Source organism: Amblyomma mixtum, chromosome 2 (genome assembly GCF_055824585.1).
Source record: "Amblyomma mixtum isolate Tamu chromosome 2, ASM5582458v1, whole genome shotgun sequence".
In the NCBI taxonomy this organism is placed as follows: Eukaryota; Metazoa; Arthropoda; class Arachnida; order Ixodida; family Ixodidae; genus Amblyomma; species Amblyomma mixtum.
Genome location: NC_143013.1, coordinates 7,997,071 through 8,013,471, shown reverse-complemented (window position 1 = coordinate 8,013,471; position 16,401 = coordinate 7,997,071). Strand labels below are relative to the sequence as shown.

General features: G+C 50.8%; 2 protein-coding genes across 3 annotated transcripts in view; both read right to left on the bottom strand.

Annotated features, from left to right (window-relative positions):
- Positions 1-16,093, bottom strand: part of LOC149358329 (uncharacterized) — a 63,938-nt gene extending 47,845 nt beyond the window's left edge. For both annotated transcript variants that reach the window (XM_089570384.1, XM_089570383.1), the window contains exon 1: positions 15,784-16,093. In XM_089570384.1, the coding sequence (XP_089426510.1) occupies positions 15,784-15,820 (37 nt within the window). In that variant the 5' untranslated portion in view covers positions 15,821-16,093. The remainder of the gene's footprint in view (positions 1-15,783) is intronic.
- LOC149358330 (uncharacterized) lies at positions 7,136-8,622 on the bottom strand. The gene is made up of 2 exons (XM_089575274.1): positions 7,582-8,622; positions 7,136-7,149 (listed from the first exon to the last, which is right to left on the bottom strand). Exons 1-2 carry the CDS (start codon positions 8,585-8,587, stop codon positions 7,136-7,138), a joined length of 1,020 nt encoding a protein of 339 aa, XP_089431400.1. The 5' UTR covers positions 8,588-8,622.
- Positions 16,094-16,401: the final 308 nt, after the last annotated feature.

The following is a 16,401-nucleotide window of genomic DNA, read 5'->3' as shown; positions in this document are numbered from 1 at the left end:
TCCAGTCCTTACCTTTAACGACCATTACAGCTTCAGGGAAGCCGTAAGGGCTCCACTGCACGAGCTAGAAGCAAACCATCCAGCCTGGTTTCTTTTGACAAAGACGGTACTTCATATGGGTCGGGTGCAGCCTTTTTATCAGTGGAAATTAGTTCATGGATTTCTTGAAGCGTGATTGAACTATTGCAAGGTTCATTTGTGCTGCCACTTGTTGTCAGTGTGTTTTTCAGCTGTGTTTTTGTATTTTAGGACTGTTTCTGTGTACTGTGACGAACTGGAAACTGCAGAAAAGTATTCACCCGAAATGCTTTCCTGTTCTATATCTGTCTGTACAGCAGGGGCTGTCAGAAGGCGAACTGTGAATGGGGAATAGCTGCCATTTATCTTTAGAGCTTTCTCCCATATGTGTTTTAATGTTGTTGAGCTGTTTATGACGACACATAATTTTGCCGAGAAGTTTTTGCGGCACTGTGACGGATACATCGGTCTTTCGCTCTCGCCTTCTTAACAGACCCGTGTACTGTGCGATGTCAGTGCACGTTAAAGAACCCCAGGTGGTCCCAATTTCCGGAGCCCTCCACTACGGCGTCTCTCATAGCCTCAGTCGCTTTGGGACGTTAAACCCCATAAAAAAAACCAAACCAAAGTTTGTTCAATTATCCTGCGTTGCATACCTACGGGAAAATCCCCAAGCACTCTTTTCTATCTTTTTAGCTTCCCTACGTTCTTGTATGCAATACTTTTTTACTCTGTTTTACTACTCCAGAGGACTGAGGGATGACTAGGCGCGCAGCGGTAATAGTACACGTCGTGAAAAGTTCGTTAAGGTTGTCTAAAACTGAGGTTGTCGGTAACTATTTTTTTCTAGGCTGGCCTTTTCTCGGAACAGTGCCCTGTAGACGAGATGCAGCTTCCAACGTCATGATTTTGATGGAGTGACTTCTAGTGAAGATGTTGATTAGTATAGGCAGATGATCACTTCGATGTGGGTTATCTAGGTCATCAAATTTTGTATCTAAAAATAGATGGCGAACTAAAAGATAAATCTATACAGCTCATTTGTCCTGAGCTAGGAGAACAACAGGTTGGTTTTCCAGTGTTTAATAGATAGAGGTCATTACACAGTATAACATCCTCAATGAATTGTCCTCTAGTGTCAGTTTTGTCAGTACCCTGAAAGCTGGAGTGCGCGTTAAAATCTCCAGATATTAGATATGGCTCTGGGTGCTGCTCCAAAAGGTCTTTTAATTCATGATTGCTTAGATTAACATGTCGCTCCAGATACACGTAGCATACCGTAAATGTTTTAAATGTTTGTAGGATGGCTGCCACAGTTTCTAATCTAGTTTTAAGCTTGTGTTCGCGAAATGCAACTCCATTTTTAACGATGATGGGAACGCCATCCGAACGTCTGCTAACCTGCTCTCGGTTGCGGCGGAAGATATTATAGTTTTTTTAGAATGTTTTCGTGCTTAGAGCCTAAGTTTGTACCTCGATCGCATGGCATTTGGAGAACGTTGGGACAGAGTAAAAGAAATAGAAAAGCGACAAGCTAGAACACACCAGGTTCTGGCACGCATCGTAGTTTCTTTGTATAGTGGACACCGTAGCGTAAAAGCCCATCGGCATTTCACTTTTCAAACGAAGCGCAGCCGTTTTAACGAAACGCTGGGCCGCGGTTTCGTTTTCTGTACGGAACCAACACGGAGGACTTGGTTCTCGGAGCGGCGAGAGTTGGCGCTGCGTATTTCGCATATCGCTATTAGGCATGCACATGAGTACGTCGGATGGCTGCCCTCACGATTTACGCACAGATGTGGTTCAAGTGTACAGTTATTAGAATCATGTTCGTGTGAAGCATGCTTCGCGCAAGTCAGTTGGCTTCGGCAGCTCTGAGAGCTGTCGCCATACCGTTGGCACTGAAAGCAACGTCGTGGGTTTGGTATGTACTGCCCGAAGTGAAGTTTCATACAGCCGATTTCTACGGATTCTGGGAGTATATGCTTGATGCGAAAGTCAGGATGATGTGTTTCGTGGCTATTTCTTGGTCGCCTCTCCTCATTTTTATTCTCTACACGTTAGTCACGTTTTGTTCCTCTAGTCCTTCAAGAAGTACTTCTGTTACATGCCTAAGGCCGTCGTCTGCGTTAACTCCTCGCACTGTGTTCAAGGATCGGGGTGGGTTGAGTGTCACAGAAGAGGGCAAATACGGGCTGGTTGGTACATGTTTTAAGAATTGGAAAAACAGCGCAATCAAAGACGAGACACAAGAGAAGGACAAAACACCAGCGCTCCAACACAGGTGTGTCTCCAAAAGAGGTGACTTCTGCTTACTTTTCGTGCTGGTGGTTGTACAGGATTACTAGTAGGAGGTCACCGTTTGCTGGTTTTTTTATCTTATAGCCCTGGCCTATGCTATCTGTGAAAGTTCTGGTGACAAGAAATGGTGTAATGCATCTAGCCGTTCTTCTCTGCGTGTTCAGAGTGCACTTCGTGGAACCGTTCTAAGCTGTTTTGGTTATTTGGGAAGAATTTTGCTGTCTCGGTGCGCCTTTTTTTGCAGCGGAGATCGGCGTTAAAAAATGAGAAGCCATAAAAAAGTTTTGGTGTTCAACAAAGGCGCCAGCCGCCCACCGCGGAGCCCAACATGGGGACTGGACAGGAGCCCTTAAAAAGCCCTACGCACGCCAACTGCGCACCACCACTGTAACCTAATATGGCGCGAAACAGGGTCGTCCGCCACACAATGTTAGCCCTCGCCGCCGGGAAAAAAGGAAAAACCAAGAAGAGAGTAGGAGATAGGAGAGTTCTAAGAAAGAAGATCAGAACGGCAAGCGACAGCAGATCGCAAACGGCCAACTACAAATCGCCCCCCCCCCCCCCCCCCCCCTCCCACTCCGAAGGGGAGATCGCACGACAGTGACCCTTCCGGTTTACGGCAACGTCTTAAGCGTGGGAAACGCTCGGGAGGTCATAATTGAATGTGTTCTAGGAAGGCGCCGGATAGACCCGTGTAGAACTCAACTCCGGGGTCAGTTTAGTTTGTTTTCTTTTTAATTTTAAGAGAGAGTGTAGTGTGCCCTATCAAAGTTGTAGGGCGGGACGCGCGCTTCGGAGAGCCAATCGCTTTTGTGGAGATCGCTCTGTGCATCGTATTTTGGAACTGATTTGATTACTTTTTTAATGTGTTTTGAGGAAGAGTTAATAATACGATCAACATGGAAAGGGGCAGCACGCAACAAGGAATCAATCGTGTTGAGGCCAGCTGCTACTGGATGCTTCCTGTATTTGAGACGGACTTCGAGGTTTTAAGCCGAGCCCTTAAGAAAACAAAATTAGTTTGAGAATTGGTTCTAAGGAAAGGAAATGATGCAGTAACTGCATCACACATCTCGGTGGACAACCCGAAAAGCGCCGCAAAGGAAGGAATAAAGGTAGGAGTGGAACGGAGGTAGCCTAAAAGCAGTGAAGAAAAAACTACTCATAGGTAGATACTAGATGTATGCGCTAAGAGACAAAGAGGGAAATATCATTAGCAATATATATTGTAGTGTAGTGTAGTCTTCGAAGGCGCTGCGCCGCGAACGGCTAGCGGTACGCCTCGGTTCAGTCCTGAGGCAGCGATCAGTCCCAGCGGCAGCGATCAGAGCACACGCACGAGCATCGGCGCCGTTGTCTTCGTCCTCTTCTTCCTTACGCCAGCCGCCCAAGGTTCGGGAGCCGAAGGCCTGTCTTACAACTGCCCCCGGGCGAAAAGGCGCCATCCTGGCGGCCTAGGGTGATGTGACGATGGCGGGGTCGTAGTATGGTTTGAGGCGGTCGGTGTGGACAATTTCACGGCCTCGGCGACGATGATCAGTAGACGGTGTAAGGGGTTCGATGAGGTAATTGACGGGGGATGTCTGCTTAAGAATGCGGTAGGGGCCCTGGTACTTGCTGAGAAGTTTGGAAGAAAGGCCGGGACTTGAGGAAGGAACCCAGAGCCAGACCAAAGAGTCAGGAAGATAAGTTGGAAGAAGGTCAGAGGGATCACGGGTGCTTTTCTGCAGCTGCTGGGCGTGTGAAGTGAAAGACCGGGCAAGCTGGCGGCATTCTTCGGCATAAGTGGCGGCTTGAGAAAGAGTCGTAAATTCAGAAGCATCAGGGCGGTAAGGGAAAATGGTGTCCATAGTACAAGAAGGCTCACGGCCGTAGAGGAGAAAGTATGGAGAGAATCCGGTGGTGGCTTGAGCAGCGGAGTTATAAGCATAGGTGACGAAGGGTAGAACGCGGTCCCGGTTGCAGTGATCGGAAGCCACATACATGGCCAGCATGTCGCCAAGAGTGCGGTTAAAACGCTCAACCAGGCCATTTGTCTGCGGATGGTAGGCAGAGGTGGTGCGGTGAACGATGTTGCATTCCTGAAGGAGAGCTTCGACAACTTCAGACAGAAAGGCCGGACCTCTATCACTCAGCAACTCTTTGGGAGCACCATGGCGAAGAATGATGCGATGGAGGATAAAAGATGCAATGTCGTGGGCGGTACCAGATGGTAAAGGCGACGTTTCGGCGTAGCGGGTAAGATGATCGATGGCGACGATGATCCAGCGGTTGCCGGCCGATGTGCTGGGGAGAGGGCCGTAGAGGTCGATGCCAACACGCTCGAAGGGCTGTGCTGGGCAAGGCAGCGGTTGCAAAGGAGCGGCGGGTCGGCGAGGTGGGTTTTTTCGGCGCTGGCATGCGGTGCAGGACTGAACGAACTTGCGCACATAACGGTACATCCCACGCCAGTAGTACCGATGTCGTAGGCGGGTGAAGGTCTTCAAGAAGCCGGCATGGGCACATTGGGGATCATCGTGGTAGGAAGAGCAAATGGAGGAGCGGAGATGGGTCGGAATGACAAGCAGCCACTTGCGACCATCCGGAAGGTAGTTCCGGCGGTAAAGAAGCTCGTCTCTGATGGCGAAATGGTGGGACTGACGACGCAGAGCACGGGAAGGAGGTCGAGACGATTGGCCAGATAAGAAATCCAAGAGGCAAGCGATCCACGGGTCTCTGCGTTGCTCAGAAGCCATGTCAGCGGAGTCGAGCGTCAAAGAATGCAGGGCGGATATAGAAGGCGCTGTCTCGGACGGCAGAGGGGAACGTGAGAGGGCATCAGCATCGGAATGTTTACGGCCGGAACGATAGACAACTCGGATGTCGTACTCTTGAAGTCGCAGAGCCCAGCGCGCCAGTAGACCAGAGGGATCTTTCAAAGAGGACAGCCAGCAGAGGGCGTGGTGATCGGTGACAACGTCAAAAGGGCGCCCGTACAAGTAAGGGCGGAATTTGACGATCGCCCACAGGATGGCTAAACACTCCTTCTCGGTGACAGAATAGTTCGCTTCAGCTTTTGTTAGTGTCCGGCTGGCGTAAGCGACAACATATTCGTCAAAGCCAGGCTTGCGCTGCGCGAGGACTGCACCGAGGCCGACGCCGCTGGCATCGGTGTGGAGTTCCGTCGGAGAACGAGGGTCGAAATGACGCAGAATTGGCGGAGTGGTCAAGAGGCGACGGAGTGTCAGAAAAGCGTCATCACAGGCTGGCGACCAGGCCGAAAGGTCATGGCCGGAAAGGAGCTTCGTCAGAGGGTCGATGATAGTGGCGAAGTTGCGGACAAAGCGGCGGAAATAGGAGCAGAGGCCCACGAAGCTGCGGAGGTCTTTTACAGAAGTCGGTTTCGGAAATTCTGCTACAGCCCGCAACTTTGCCGGGTCCGGGAGAACGCCATCCTTGGACACGACATGTCCGAGAATGGTGAGCTGCCGAGCTCCGAAGCGGCACTTTTTTAAATTGAGTTGGAGGCCAGCGTCGGTCAGGCAGCGAAGAACAGTCTCAAGGCGCTGGAGGTGAGACGAAAAATCCGGCGAAAAGATCACAACGTCATCTAAGTAACAAAGGCATATGTGCCACTTAAGCCCGCGGAGTAGGTTGTCCATCATGCGCTCGAATGTGGCGGGTGCATTGCAGAGGCCGAATGGCATGACATTAAATTCATAGAGCCCGTCAGGTGTAACGAATGCAGTTTTTGGGCGATCGGCCTCTGCCATCGGCACCTGCCAGTAACCAGAGCGCAAGTCCAATGAAGAGAAGAACTCAGCGCCCTGCAGGCAGTCGAGGGCGTCGTCGATACGAGGGAGAGGGTAAACGTCCTTGCGTGTAATCTTGTTCAGACGACGGTAGTCGACGCAGAACCGGATGGAACCGTCTTTTTTCTTGACAAGGACCACCGGCGATGCCCACGGGCTTTGCGACGGCTGTATCACGTGGTGCTTGAGCATGTCGGTCACCTGTTCGTCAATGATGCGGCGCTCAGCGGCTGACACGCGGTACGGACGTTGGCGCAAAGGGGCATGGGTGCCAGTGTCAATACAGTGGGAGACTGTGGTTGCGCGGCCCAATGAAGTTTTCTGGTAGTCAAACGAAGCTGCAAAACGGTGCAGGACGGCGACAAGTTGGGCCCGTTGGGTAGGCGTCAGGGCGGCGTCGACGGAACGGTGAAAAACATCGAGAGGGGACGGATTGGCGATGGGAACAGGCGTAATGGCGCTCACGTGAAGTCCGGCCGTGCTATCGACGAGGGGGTAGGCTGAGGCGGGATCGAGCACGGCAACACTGCCAAGCGATTGGCCCCGGAGCAAAGTGGTAGGACAGGAGAACGGGTTGGACACATAAATAGCGCTTGAGCCACAAATAATTGTCAGCACGGCATGAGGCAGCAAAACAGATTTTTGGTCAGCGCATCGTAAAGAGGGCGTATATGTTACAGTTGCGTCGGAGAGAGCAGCACAAGAAAGAGGCACGAGCACTGAAGAAAAAGGCGGAACGTCAGTGTCCTCTGAGACGACCACAGTAGCGACAGCAGCGTCGTGCACGTCTAAGGGAGCGTCACGGAACGGCGATAACTCAATTTGAGCACGGGCGCAGTCAATAACAGCGTGATGTGTGGAAAGGAAGTCCCAACCAAGGATGACGTCGTGAGATGAGCGGGCGAGGACGATGAACTCGATTGTATAGGGGACGTTCGCGATAAGCAGGCGGGCGGTGCAAGCGGCTAATGGTCGAATGTCCTGAGCGCTGGCGGTGCGGAGAGAAACGGCAGGAAGAGGCGTCGTCACTTTTTTGAGTCTGCGACAGAGGGTGTGGCTAAGAACAGATACGGCTGCGCCAGTGTCAACAAGTGCTTCGACGGCGACTCCCTCAACGAACACGGTGATGATGTTGGCGGGCACGGATACAGGTCTTGAGCGAGTCGCTGGCGGCGCAGTTCTTGCCTCCGGAACTGCGGCCGTTAGTTTTCCGCTTGCGGAGCGGGTGGGCGGCGGAGCATCGGAGAGCGGGAACGTCGGCCAGGGGACGGCGAGCGGTGAGAGCGGAAACGGTAGCTAGACGAAGACGGATCGGGAGGCGGCTCATGTGACACAGGCGAGGAGGTCTGGGATAGATCGTAAGTCGGCTCACGCCTATAAATATACGGACGATAGTCGCGACTGCGGCACAAGCGAGCCACGTGGCCAGCGACTCCGCAGGCGTAGCAAATAGGGCGGTTGTCTTGCGTACGCCAGGGGTTGAGAGGCTGCGGCTGTGGTCTTGGGCGGGCAACCGGACGATAAGCGGTTGGTGCACGTCGCTGGGGCTCTAACAGGTGATGGGAAGGCCCGTAGGCAGGCGCAGCAGGCGAAGGCCGCGGTCGCGCCACAGCATCCGCGTAAGTTAATGGAGCCGTGATCAGTGGCTGCTGAGGAGGTGGAGGAGGAGAGGGCAGTACCTCGGCGACCTGCTCCTTTATGACACGCTGGATGTTGGGAGTGAGCGGCGGCGCAGGAGTAGGTAGGCTGGTCGACAAGCACAGCTGGCGGGCGACTTCCTCACGGACGAACTGCTTAATGTGCTGGAGGAGCGACTGATGGTCCAGAGCACCGTCCTGGGGAAGAGTCAAGCTGGAAATATTTGCCTCTTGAAAGCCGGCTCGGCGGGTCGAAAGGCGCTGTTTGCGCAGCTCATCGAAGCTTTGGCAGTGGCCTATCACGTCGGAAACAGATTGGGGATTTTTGGCCACGAGCATCTGGAAGGCGTCATCATCAATTCCTTTCATAATATTTTTTATCTTGTCGGCCTCACTCATGGAAGCGTTGATGCGCTTACAAAGGTCGACGACATCTTCGATGTAACTTGTAAAATTTTCGCCGCTTTGTTGTGCCCGGCTGCGCAAGCGTTGCTCGGCACGGAGCTTACGCACAGCGGGACGGCCAAAGACCTCCGTGAGGCTAGTTTTAAGATCCGCCCAGCTGGAGATGTCCGCCTCGTGGTTGCGGAACCATAGATTGGCAACGTCGCTCAAATAAAATATAACGTTGGTAAGCTTGACGCTGTCGTCCCACTTGTTATAAGCGCTTACGCGTTCATAGGAGGCCAACCAGTCCTCCACATCGGTGTCATCCGTGCCGCTGAAGATCGTAGGGTCGCGCTGACGGACGGCACCAGAACAGATGACAGCAGGGCCAGCAGGCTGGGCAGGTTGGGCCGGGGGGTCGGGCACCGTGGTAGAGCCTTGAAGCCTGGGCATCGTGGCGTATCCCGATGGGGAGAGCAGACAGCACCTCCACCAAGTGTAGTGTAGTGTAGTCTTCGAAGGCGCTGCGTCGCGAACGGCTAGCGGTACGCCTCGGTTCAGTCCTGAGGCAGCGATCAGTCCCAGCGGCAGCGATCAGAGCACACGCACGAGCATCGGCGCCGTTGTCTTCGTCCTCTTCTTCCTTACGCCAGCCGCCCAAGGTTCGGGAGCCGAAGGCCTGTCTTACAATATCTTTTAACCACTCAAAATGCCCTTCTGAGACTTGCATTTGTGACTATTTTAGATCTGACGAAGATGTATCTCGGAGTGCTTTTATAGCTGCATGCATGAATTTTAAACATATGTATGTACGTAAGCTGCATTTGTTCAATGCTCTGTAACAATTTCTTGTACAATTTGCTTTTGCCTCCCTGCTAGACACGACTTTTCACGTTCCTTACCGCTTTCTCACAAGACAAAGCTGATGCTTTTATTAGAAAGGCAATAATCTCAACGCTCCGCCTACCACAGTCGCTTAGCAGAAATCACTACTCTCGACGGGCACCTACAAAACTATCTCGGAACTCCACGAAGCCAAACGAGACAACCAGATACTTCAACTAACCCGCACAGAAACCGGCCAACATCTCTTACGGCATCTTCGCCAGGCTCCAATCTACCTGCTCACTTGCCCCCAACTATCAAATCATTGCACCTGACATCCAGGGTCCAATGCGCATCAAACCTCTACCCAGAAATATGAGCCCCGAGCTACACGGGGCCAGACGCCAGGCACGAGCCTAGTATTACAACAAGCACTACAGAGGCAGACCCGACATGTATGTAAACGCGGCACAACGCACCCTACCGGGCTATTATGCCGCTGTCCCCGCCTACTATCGAGGATGGCACTATCGGGGCCGCAGCCACCTTCCCCACGGAGGCTGAAGGCGCGGCCATGGGCTTGGTGCTTATACACTATGCACAAGATCCCAACATCACGGATATCTCCACCGTCTCCAAAGCTGTGTACCGTCACTCAGCAAAGCGTTATCACGTCAATCGCCCGACGCATTCTCGCATCAGGACATACGCTTACCCAAGAGATAACCCTCACGTGGGTTCCTGGGTAAGTATCGATCCCCGGTAACCAGCGTGTTCATACGCTGACTCGAGAACTATCCTTCAGGCCCCAAGAAGATGGGACACCCAAACCCACGCAGGAATCCTCTCGGGCTCTTCTCACATACCATCAAAAAACCACTTATTACAAAAACAGGCGCTTACCCTCCCACCACCTCACCGTACACGAAGTTCAAAATACAGTGCAGTCTGGCGGCAACTGCAGACATTCATCGCACCTCCTTCATCGCCACCACCCCACCTTGACCTCCCTACTCTGCTCAACATGTGGGGCGGCCAAGGCACCCTCATACACAACCTGTGGGACGTTTTATGGGGGTTTAACGTCCCAAAGCGACTAAGGCTATGAGAGACGCCGTAGTGGAGGGCTCCGGAAATTTCGACCACCTGGGGTTCTTTAACGCGCACTGACATCGCACAGGACACGGTGCGAGAATGCCCCCAACCGATGGCAGGTCCCCCATACCCAACCGGTCCGCCTCCTCATGGAATGACATTCTGCTAGTTGCTCAACCAGCTAGCCAATCATGGCAAGTGTACAGAGTTCTCAGTGAAGCACAGACGCCTGGACTCTTGGTCAAGAACAAAGGATCCTTTTTGTTAAAATAAAGCTGTCCCTCCCACATCCCCACACGTGTCAAAGGCGATATGCTGGCCACGCCCAGGTAGCACGGAAAATTAGAACAATCTTATGAAAAATTTATGAAAGTTCAGTAACATTGTTACATTGAAACGTTGCATTAACTGTTAGAAATTAATATTTAAGTTTATATGTTACACATAAAAATTAGTTTAACACTGAACATAAATATTATTCCAATCCTGGCTTTCAACTCTTGTTATAATGTTAAAAATGAACAAATGATGGTAAACGCTGCAGCATAAACATATATTTAACGTTCCAAGTCAGCAATGTCTCCTTATTGTTTATTAAACATTATTATATTTGAATCATAACTATAAAACACTGCAGATATATTTCTAGCACCGAGTCCCAGAACACTCTCCACTAATTTTACAGTAAACATGTTTTTCAACTAGCAGTGCTTCGCGCAACTAAATCTCTTAGATTGTGCCCGCCATAGGTAACATGCTCAAGCAGATTATTTTGTTAAACTGCTTATTATCCTTTCGCTACTACCACTCATGGGACACCTCTCAGTAATGGGCGTGTAAGCTTGACTCCACTGCATGCTTTCGGAGGTAAGTACATTCTAGTCGCATGTCGTGCTCTACTGTGGAGACGAAGTGTCGCCTTCGTTGCTGGTCCTTGCAAAGCGTTGATTAAATTGTCACAATGGTGGGCCTGCATACTAGTGCAGGGTTGCTTCATTATTTTCGACAATATTACATTTACGTTGTTATAATGTTTAATTAATGTTAGAAAAAGTTTACTAGGATGTTCATCTGTAACGTAAAGAAATTATTAAAAAAGGTCATTAAGAAAACTTAACGTTTGACCAAAAGAAAAATGTCACATTGGTCTAATGCTTCGGTGCTACCTGGCAGGCAGAGGGAACTGAGGGTGATTTTTAGGACGCCATAGGTAATGACGATCAAGTGCCTCGGTACTGATCCGTCTACTGCCGAAGCACTAAAAAAAACTGACTTTGCGGTAAAGAGAAAACGTCACGGTCATTCACCAGAACTGACAAGCCCCTGCACGCCAGAAAACGTAGTAAAGTTTGCAACGTGGCTCAGCATAGAGTTACGTAACGGTTACAAAATGCAGGCAGGTCTGTAAATGTGACTTCCAAAGCAAACCATTTCTTGGGTGAATTAACTTTTGCCTGGGATCATCGAAAGAAAGTCGACATAGCAGCGACAGTGACTCGTGTACCATACAGTCGTGGGGATCCCACGCTGTTCAAGCGAAACTCTGAACACTGTTGCCACAGACGCCATGAACGGACACCATGGCGCTCACTATGTCTTGAAATAGTCAAGTTATAGGCGGAGCTCCAATCACAAAGCAGCGGTCGCCCGGCGGTGTCGGAAAGTTATACACGCAGCTGGTACTAGAAAGTGCATGGTCTTCTGCAGTGTCCATCACGACACATTCAAGCGGTGTCTATCTAACAAAAGGTAAAAACAGGGCTAATTTAACACACAGCACACAGAAAGGCGGACAGGACGGGCGCTGTCGTTCGGAGCCCGTCCCGTCCCGTCAGTCTTTCTGTGTGGTGTGTGTTAAAGGTGCACCGAAGAGTAATCGAAGCTAGTCTTTTTAGCGCGGGAACTCGATCTACACGTTCCGAGCATTCATGGAAACTTCGAATTATTGTCCTGTGCGACCGATTTCCGTAATTTAAATCGGATTAAACGTCCCGGCTCCCACCTTTTTTTGAACTCGCCGCAGACGGTAGGAGGAGTCAACTAACGCGTGAAGTGCCTTTCAGGCGGTCGTGTGGCGGCTTCGCTTTCGCTTGTATTTTGTTTTTTAGGTTGCCGTGAATAAATTACTCCAGCCAGAGGCTACATAGCCGCAAATTAGGCCCACAGAAATAAAAATACGCGCGGACTCTTTGCTTTCGCCGACCGGTACGTATCATTCCGCCGATGGCAGAGCGGCAAGCCGCCACGGAACTGGTTGAAATATCGGTTGACTCCTCCTACCGTCTGCGGCGAGTTCAAAAAAAGGCGGGAGACGGAAGTTTAATTCGATTTAAATTGAGGAAATCGGTCGCACAGGACTATAATTCGAAATTACTAAGAATTCCTAGAACGTGTAGATCGAGTTCCCGCGGTAAAAAGACGAGTTCAGATTACTATTCAGTGTACGTTTAAATTACAGCTATATTTACTTTTTCCTAGACAACGCTCCACCAACTAACCTTGCGACCGCGTAGCGCATACCGCTGCATGGTCGACGTCGAATGCAGGCGCTGAACTGCATGCTGAGCACGATAATACGTAGTCTGGCGATTTGCAGGCGATCACTTCGGGCCTAATTCACCTTAAATAAAGTACTCTAACGCTGTGCAATGCCTCAAGAAGGCTGAGTACAGCACACATCAGCACAGCTAGTCATTAGGTTTCTCAACACTGTACCGCCATTTTTATTATTGGCTGGCGAGTAAACGAACCTTACACCAGTAAAAAGTTGTTGGTGCCTTTCGGCCTAAGCGACAGTGAACCTTCATGTTGCGCTGGACTATGCAACCGCTGTAGGAAAACAGCCAAAAAAAGTTTGTTTATATGTCATGTACTGGGGCTGTCTATAGCACTCTGGGAAGTCCCGGACAGGTGAGCAACAGTTCGCCTCACAGCCGACAGATTTGGACCGCCAAAGCGAGCCACGGTGCATGGCCCGAATTCGAACTAGGCAGGCTGTACTACATACCGAGTTTTTCACTTAAGAAGACCTGCGAGTTTTGAAAATGGGCTTTTTGAGCTACACGAGCGCTTTTTCAGCACAGCACTGTCCGCAGTGTAGCGCATCAGAATACATTTAAGAACTACTAACTAGTAGGATGGTAACTGATATAAAATAGTGAACTTTTAATTATTACTGTTAGTCTCCTTATTTACTGATAGGCATGTGGCCCAGCGCAAATAATATGAATATCAGTTTTTAGAATTGAAACGCAGCTGCTCTCCGCGCTATGGCCCAACATATTTTGGCTATTTGGACGAGCACTGCAGGGGTTGCTTCGCCTGCAAGCTTTTCGAGAGCGCGTGTATTTTGACGCGACGTAGGCAAAATTGTTGGCACCGAAAGTAAATGCTTTTGGTTTGGTTTATTGGGGTTTAACGTCCCGAAGAAACTTAGGCTATGAGGGACGCCTTAGTGAAGGGCTCCGGAAATTTCGACCACCTGGGGTTCTTTAACGTGCACTGACATCGCACAGCACACGGACCTCTAGAATTTCGCCTTCATCGAAATTCGGCCTCCGCGGCCGGCATCGAACCCGCGTCTTTCGGGTCAGCAGCCGAGCGCCGTAACCACTGAGCCACCGTGGCGGGGCGAAAGTAAATGCGTTTTCGAAATTCTAAAAACTGGCATGGATATTACTCACGAAGGATTTCACGCATCTCACTAAATAAAACTGAGCAACAACTGCTAAGTTTAGTTAACCAGCCTACAAGTTAGCATGTTTTAGCAGTACTCTGATGAGCTATACCGCTGACAATGCTATGCAGATAAAAAGCACTCTTCTAACTGAAAAAGCCCATATTAAAAAATTGCTGAACATCTTAGGTGAAACATATATGGTGTTTTTGGCAAAGCCCGTATACATACTTCTCTGCGAACAGTTTCTAACATTGCGAAATCATAAGTGAAAAAAAATGGCAGTGGCTTAGCTCTGGTTAAGCCTGGATATACAAGCGAAAAGCTGCAGTTATGCTTTGCTTGACGTCATGGCTGTCGCAGTTCGCGCACAATGCACTGGGAGCACCACGATAACGGTGTAGGCAAGCGCGTTATATAGCCCTCCTTGCGCATACGTAGTAACTGTGGTAAACACGCGGCTGCAGCGAAAGGTCAAACGGTGTCGAGGAGGCGAGCGCGCAGTACAAGCGGCGGTGAGGAGGCGGCGCACATGCGCAGTAGCGCGCGGCTGCGCCGAACGGTCAGGCGGCGGAGTCGGCGCGGCGGCGGCTGCGGCCACCTGCGCCGCGCGTGACGTCGCTCGGTTTCGCGCATGCGCAGCTGCGGCAAATCTTGGCTCCGACGGCTCACGCTAAGCGCGGCTGTAGTGCGGGTAGTGAAGCTTTTCGCTTCAAAACTGCGATATTTCGCCAGCCTTCTAATCACGTCTGGCGCGCATACGCGAGTCCTGGCGAAAGACGATTGCTAAGGCCGCGCGTCGGCGGTGATGAACCTGAATGGTGACTGTAAAGATAATCGCAACAGACCGCTACGTAGATAGGCGAACAAATCCCGATAGCATTGGAACTTGGCAGCGCATCGTGTCTGCGACAGCTTGGCATGAATCTGGTCCTACTTCTTGTTGTGGCCGATCAAAAGGTATCAAAAATAAAAGAACGCGACTAGTTAATGAAGATCTGTGCGATACGATCATGTATGCCGGAGCCGAATAGTTAGGAATTTCACGCCAAGGGCTTTTTTGCGACAACGTTGCGAAGGTTTTCTGCTTCTGCGTACACATTGTGGCTAATTACAGGGCCGCGTACTCTGTTGTGCGAACGCAGAGCGGCACATCAAGCTGAGGCAGGCAGCCGGCAGCACAATGCCCTCCACGCAGTTCAACAAAATGCCCACCCCCCTCCACACAGCGCCAACAAAATGCCCTCGACATAGTTCATAGTAGCGCAACTTGAGTGGGCTGAAGTCTCGGCGAAACTTCGGGCCCCCTCGTCAATATATGCGTGCCAGTGCAATCGATGCAAAAGACGGAGCATTCGGGCCGATGCTAGCCAATCTCGTGCCTTTCTATCACCTAAAAAATGAAGGCTTCTAAGGTGTTACGAAGTGGAACGGCTCTTTCATTCTTTAGAGAACAGCGCTTTACCGTTTCTCGTGCACCTTGACATCCTCTCATCCATTTCCCCCAGTGCAGGGTATCGATCCGGTGTCCTCTTCCAGCTAACCTCCCCACATTTCCTTTTCTCTCCTAAAGGAGAATGCTTAAACCCACTGGTACGAAAGTTCCATCCCTGCGGTACCGGGAAAAACAGTGCTTCTAATTCCTTAATCTGCAGTAATCGCTGAGCGACAACTTCGGTGCTTACTTCCCTCCCAGCTTTCTAGAAGAGACGCTCGTATCAGGGCGTGCCTTTGACTTCTAGATCAGCGATCACCTCTCAGCTACACATCACTGCGTGCTGCCTATCGTTGCTTGCAGCTGTGCCCTAACTTCTAGACCAACAACAGACACGCGATCACCCCTCAGCTACACATGATCGCATGTTGCCTATCCCTGCTTACAGCTAGCTGTGCTTCTGCGACTGGCGCCAGAAATCACTCCGGATAAAAGTTGTTACGCTATCTTCGTAAGTGCGTTCAGCGCATTTTCTACGCTAACAGAAGCTCGAGTATTGCAAAACTCGCGAATCCAGCAGTGCGAGTAGCAGAACGGACCGATTGTAATCGCACTTACCGTTCTTGCTGCCGCGGATGAAGCTTTGGGAAGGCATCGTCCATGCAAGCCGAGTTCCCCCTTTGAAGGGGCGACGCCGAAAACACCGCACTTCGTTGACAGGCTGGCAGCAGTGGTACCTTTGCAGAAGTTCGTTGTTTCGTGATTGAAGAGGTTATCCGCCGTGTTTAGCGATGGACAGGCGAACAGGTGGCACAAACACGACGTTGTCAGGCGCCGCGGTAATAGCTGGGTTCTTCAATTCTGGTCCGACTCTAACTTGACAATAGTTTCAAGGCCCCAATTAATGCAGGGCTTCAGGAGACATCACAGTTCGATGAGCGAGGCAGGAAGGGTTTCATTAGTTCACTCAGTCAAGGTCAGTTTCCAACAACGTCACCAATAATTAAGATAATTACACCCGAGCACCACTGAAAAGGCGCGGCCATGCTGCCGCCGCATCGCTACTGCCCGGTAGACTTAGGCCTAATCTCGCGAATTCTCGCCCGCCGTGCCGAGAACAAGCGGGTGTGACCTTATCTTTTGCCTTACTTCGCACGTGTTCCATCTGAGGCTACAGCAAAAACCTTTGTTTCTTTTTTTTTTTTTAGGCGGCGATCGCATTGTTTCACCTAAGTT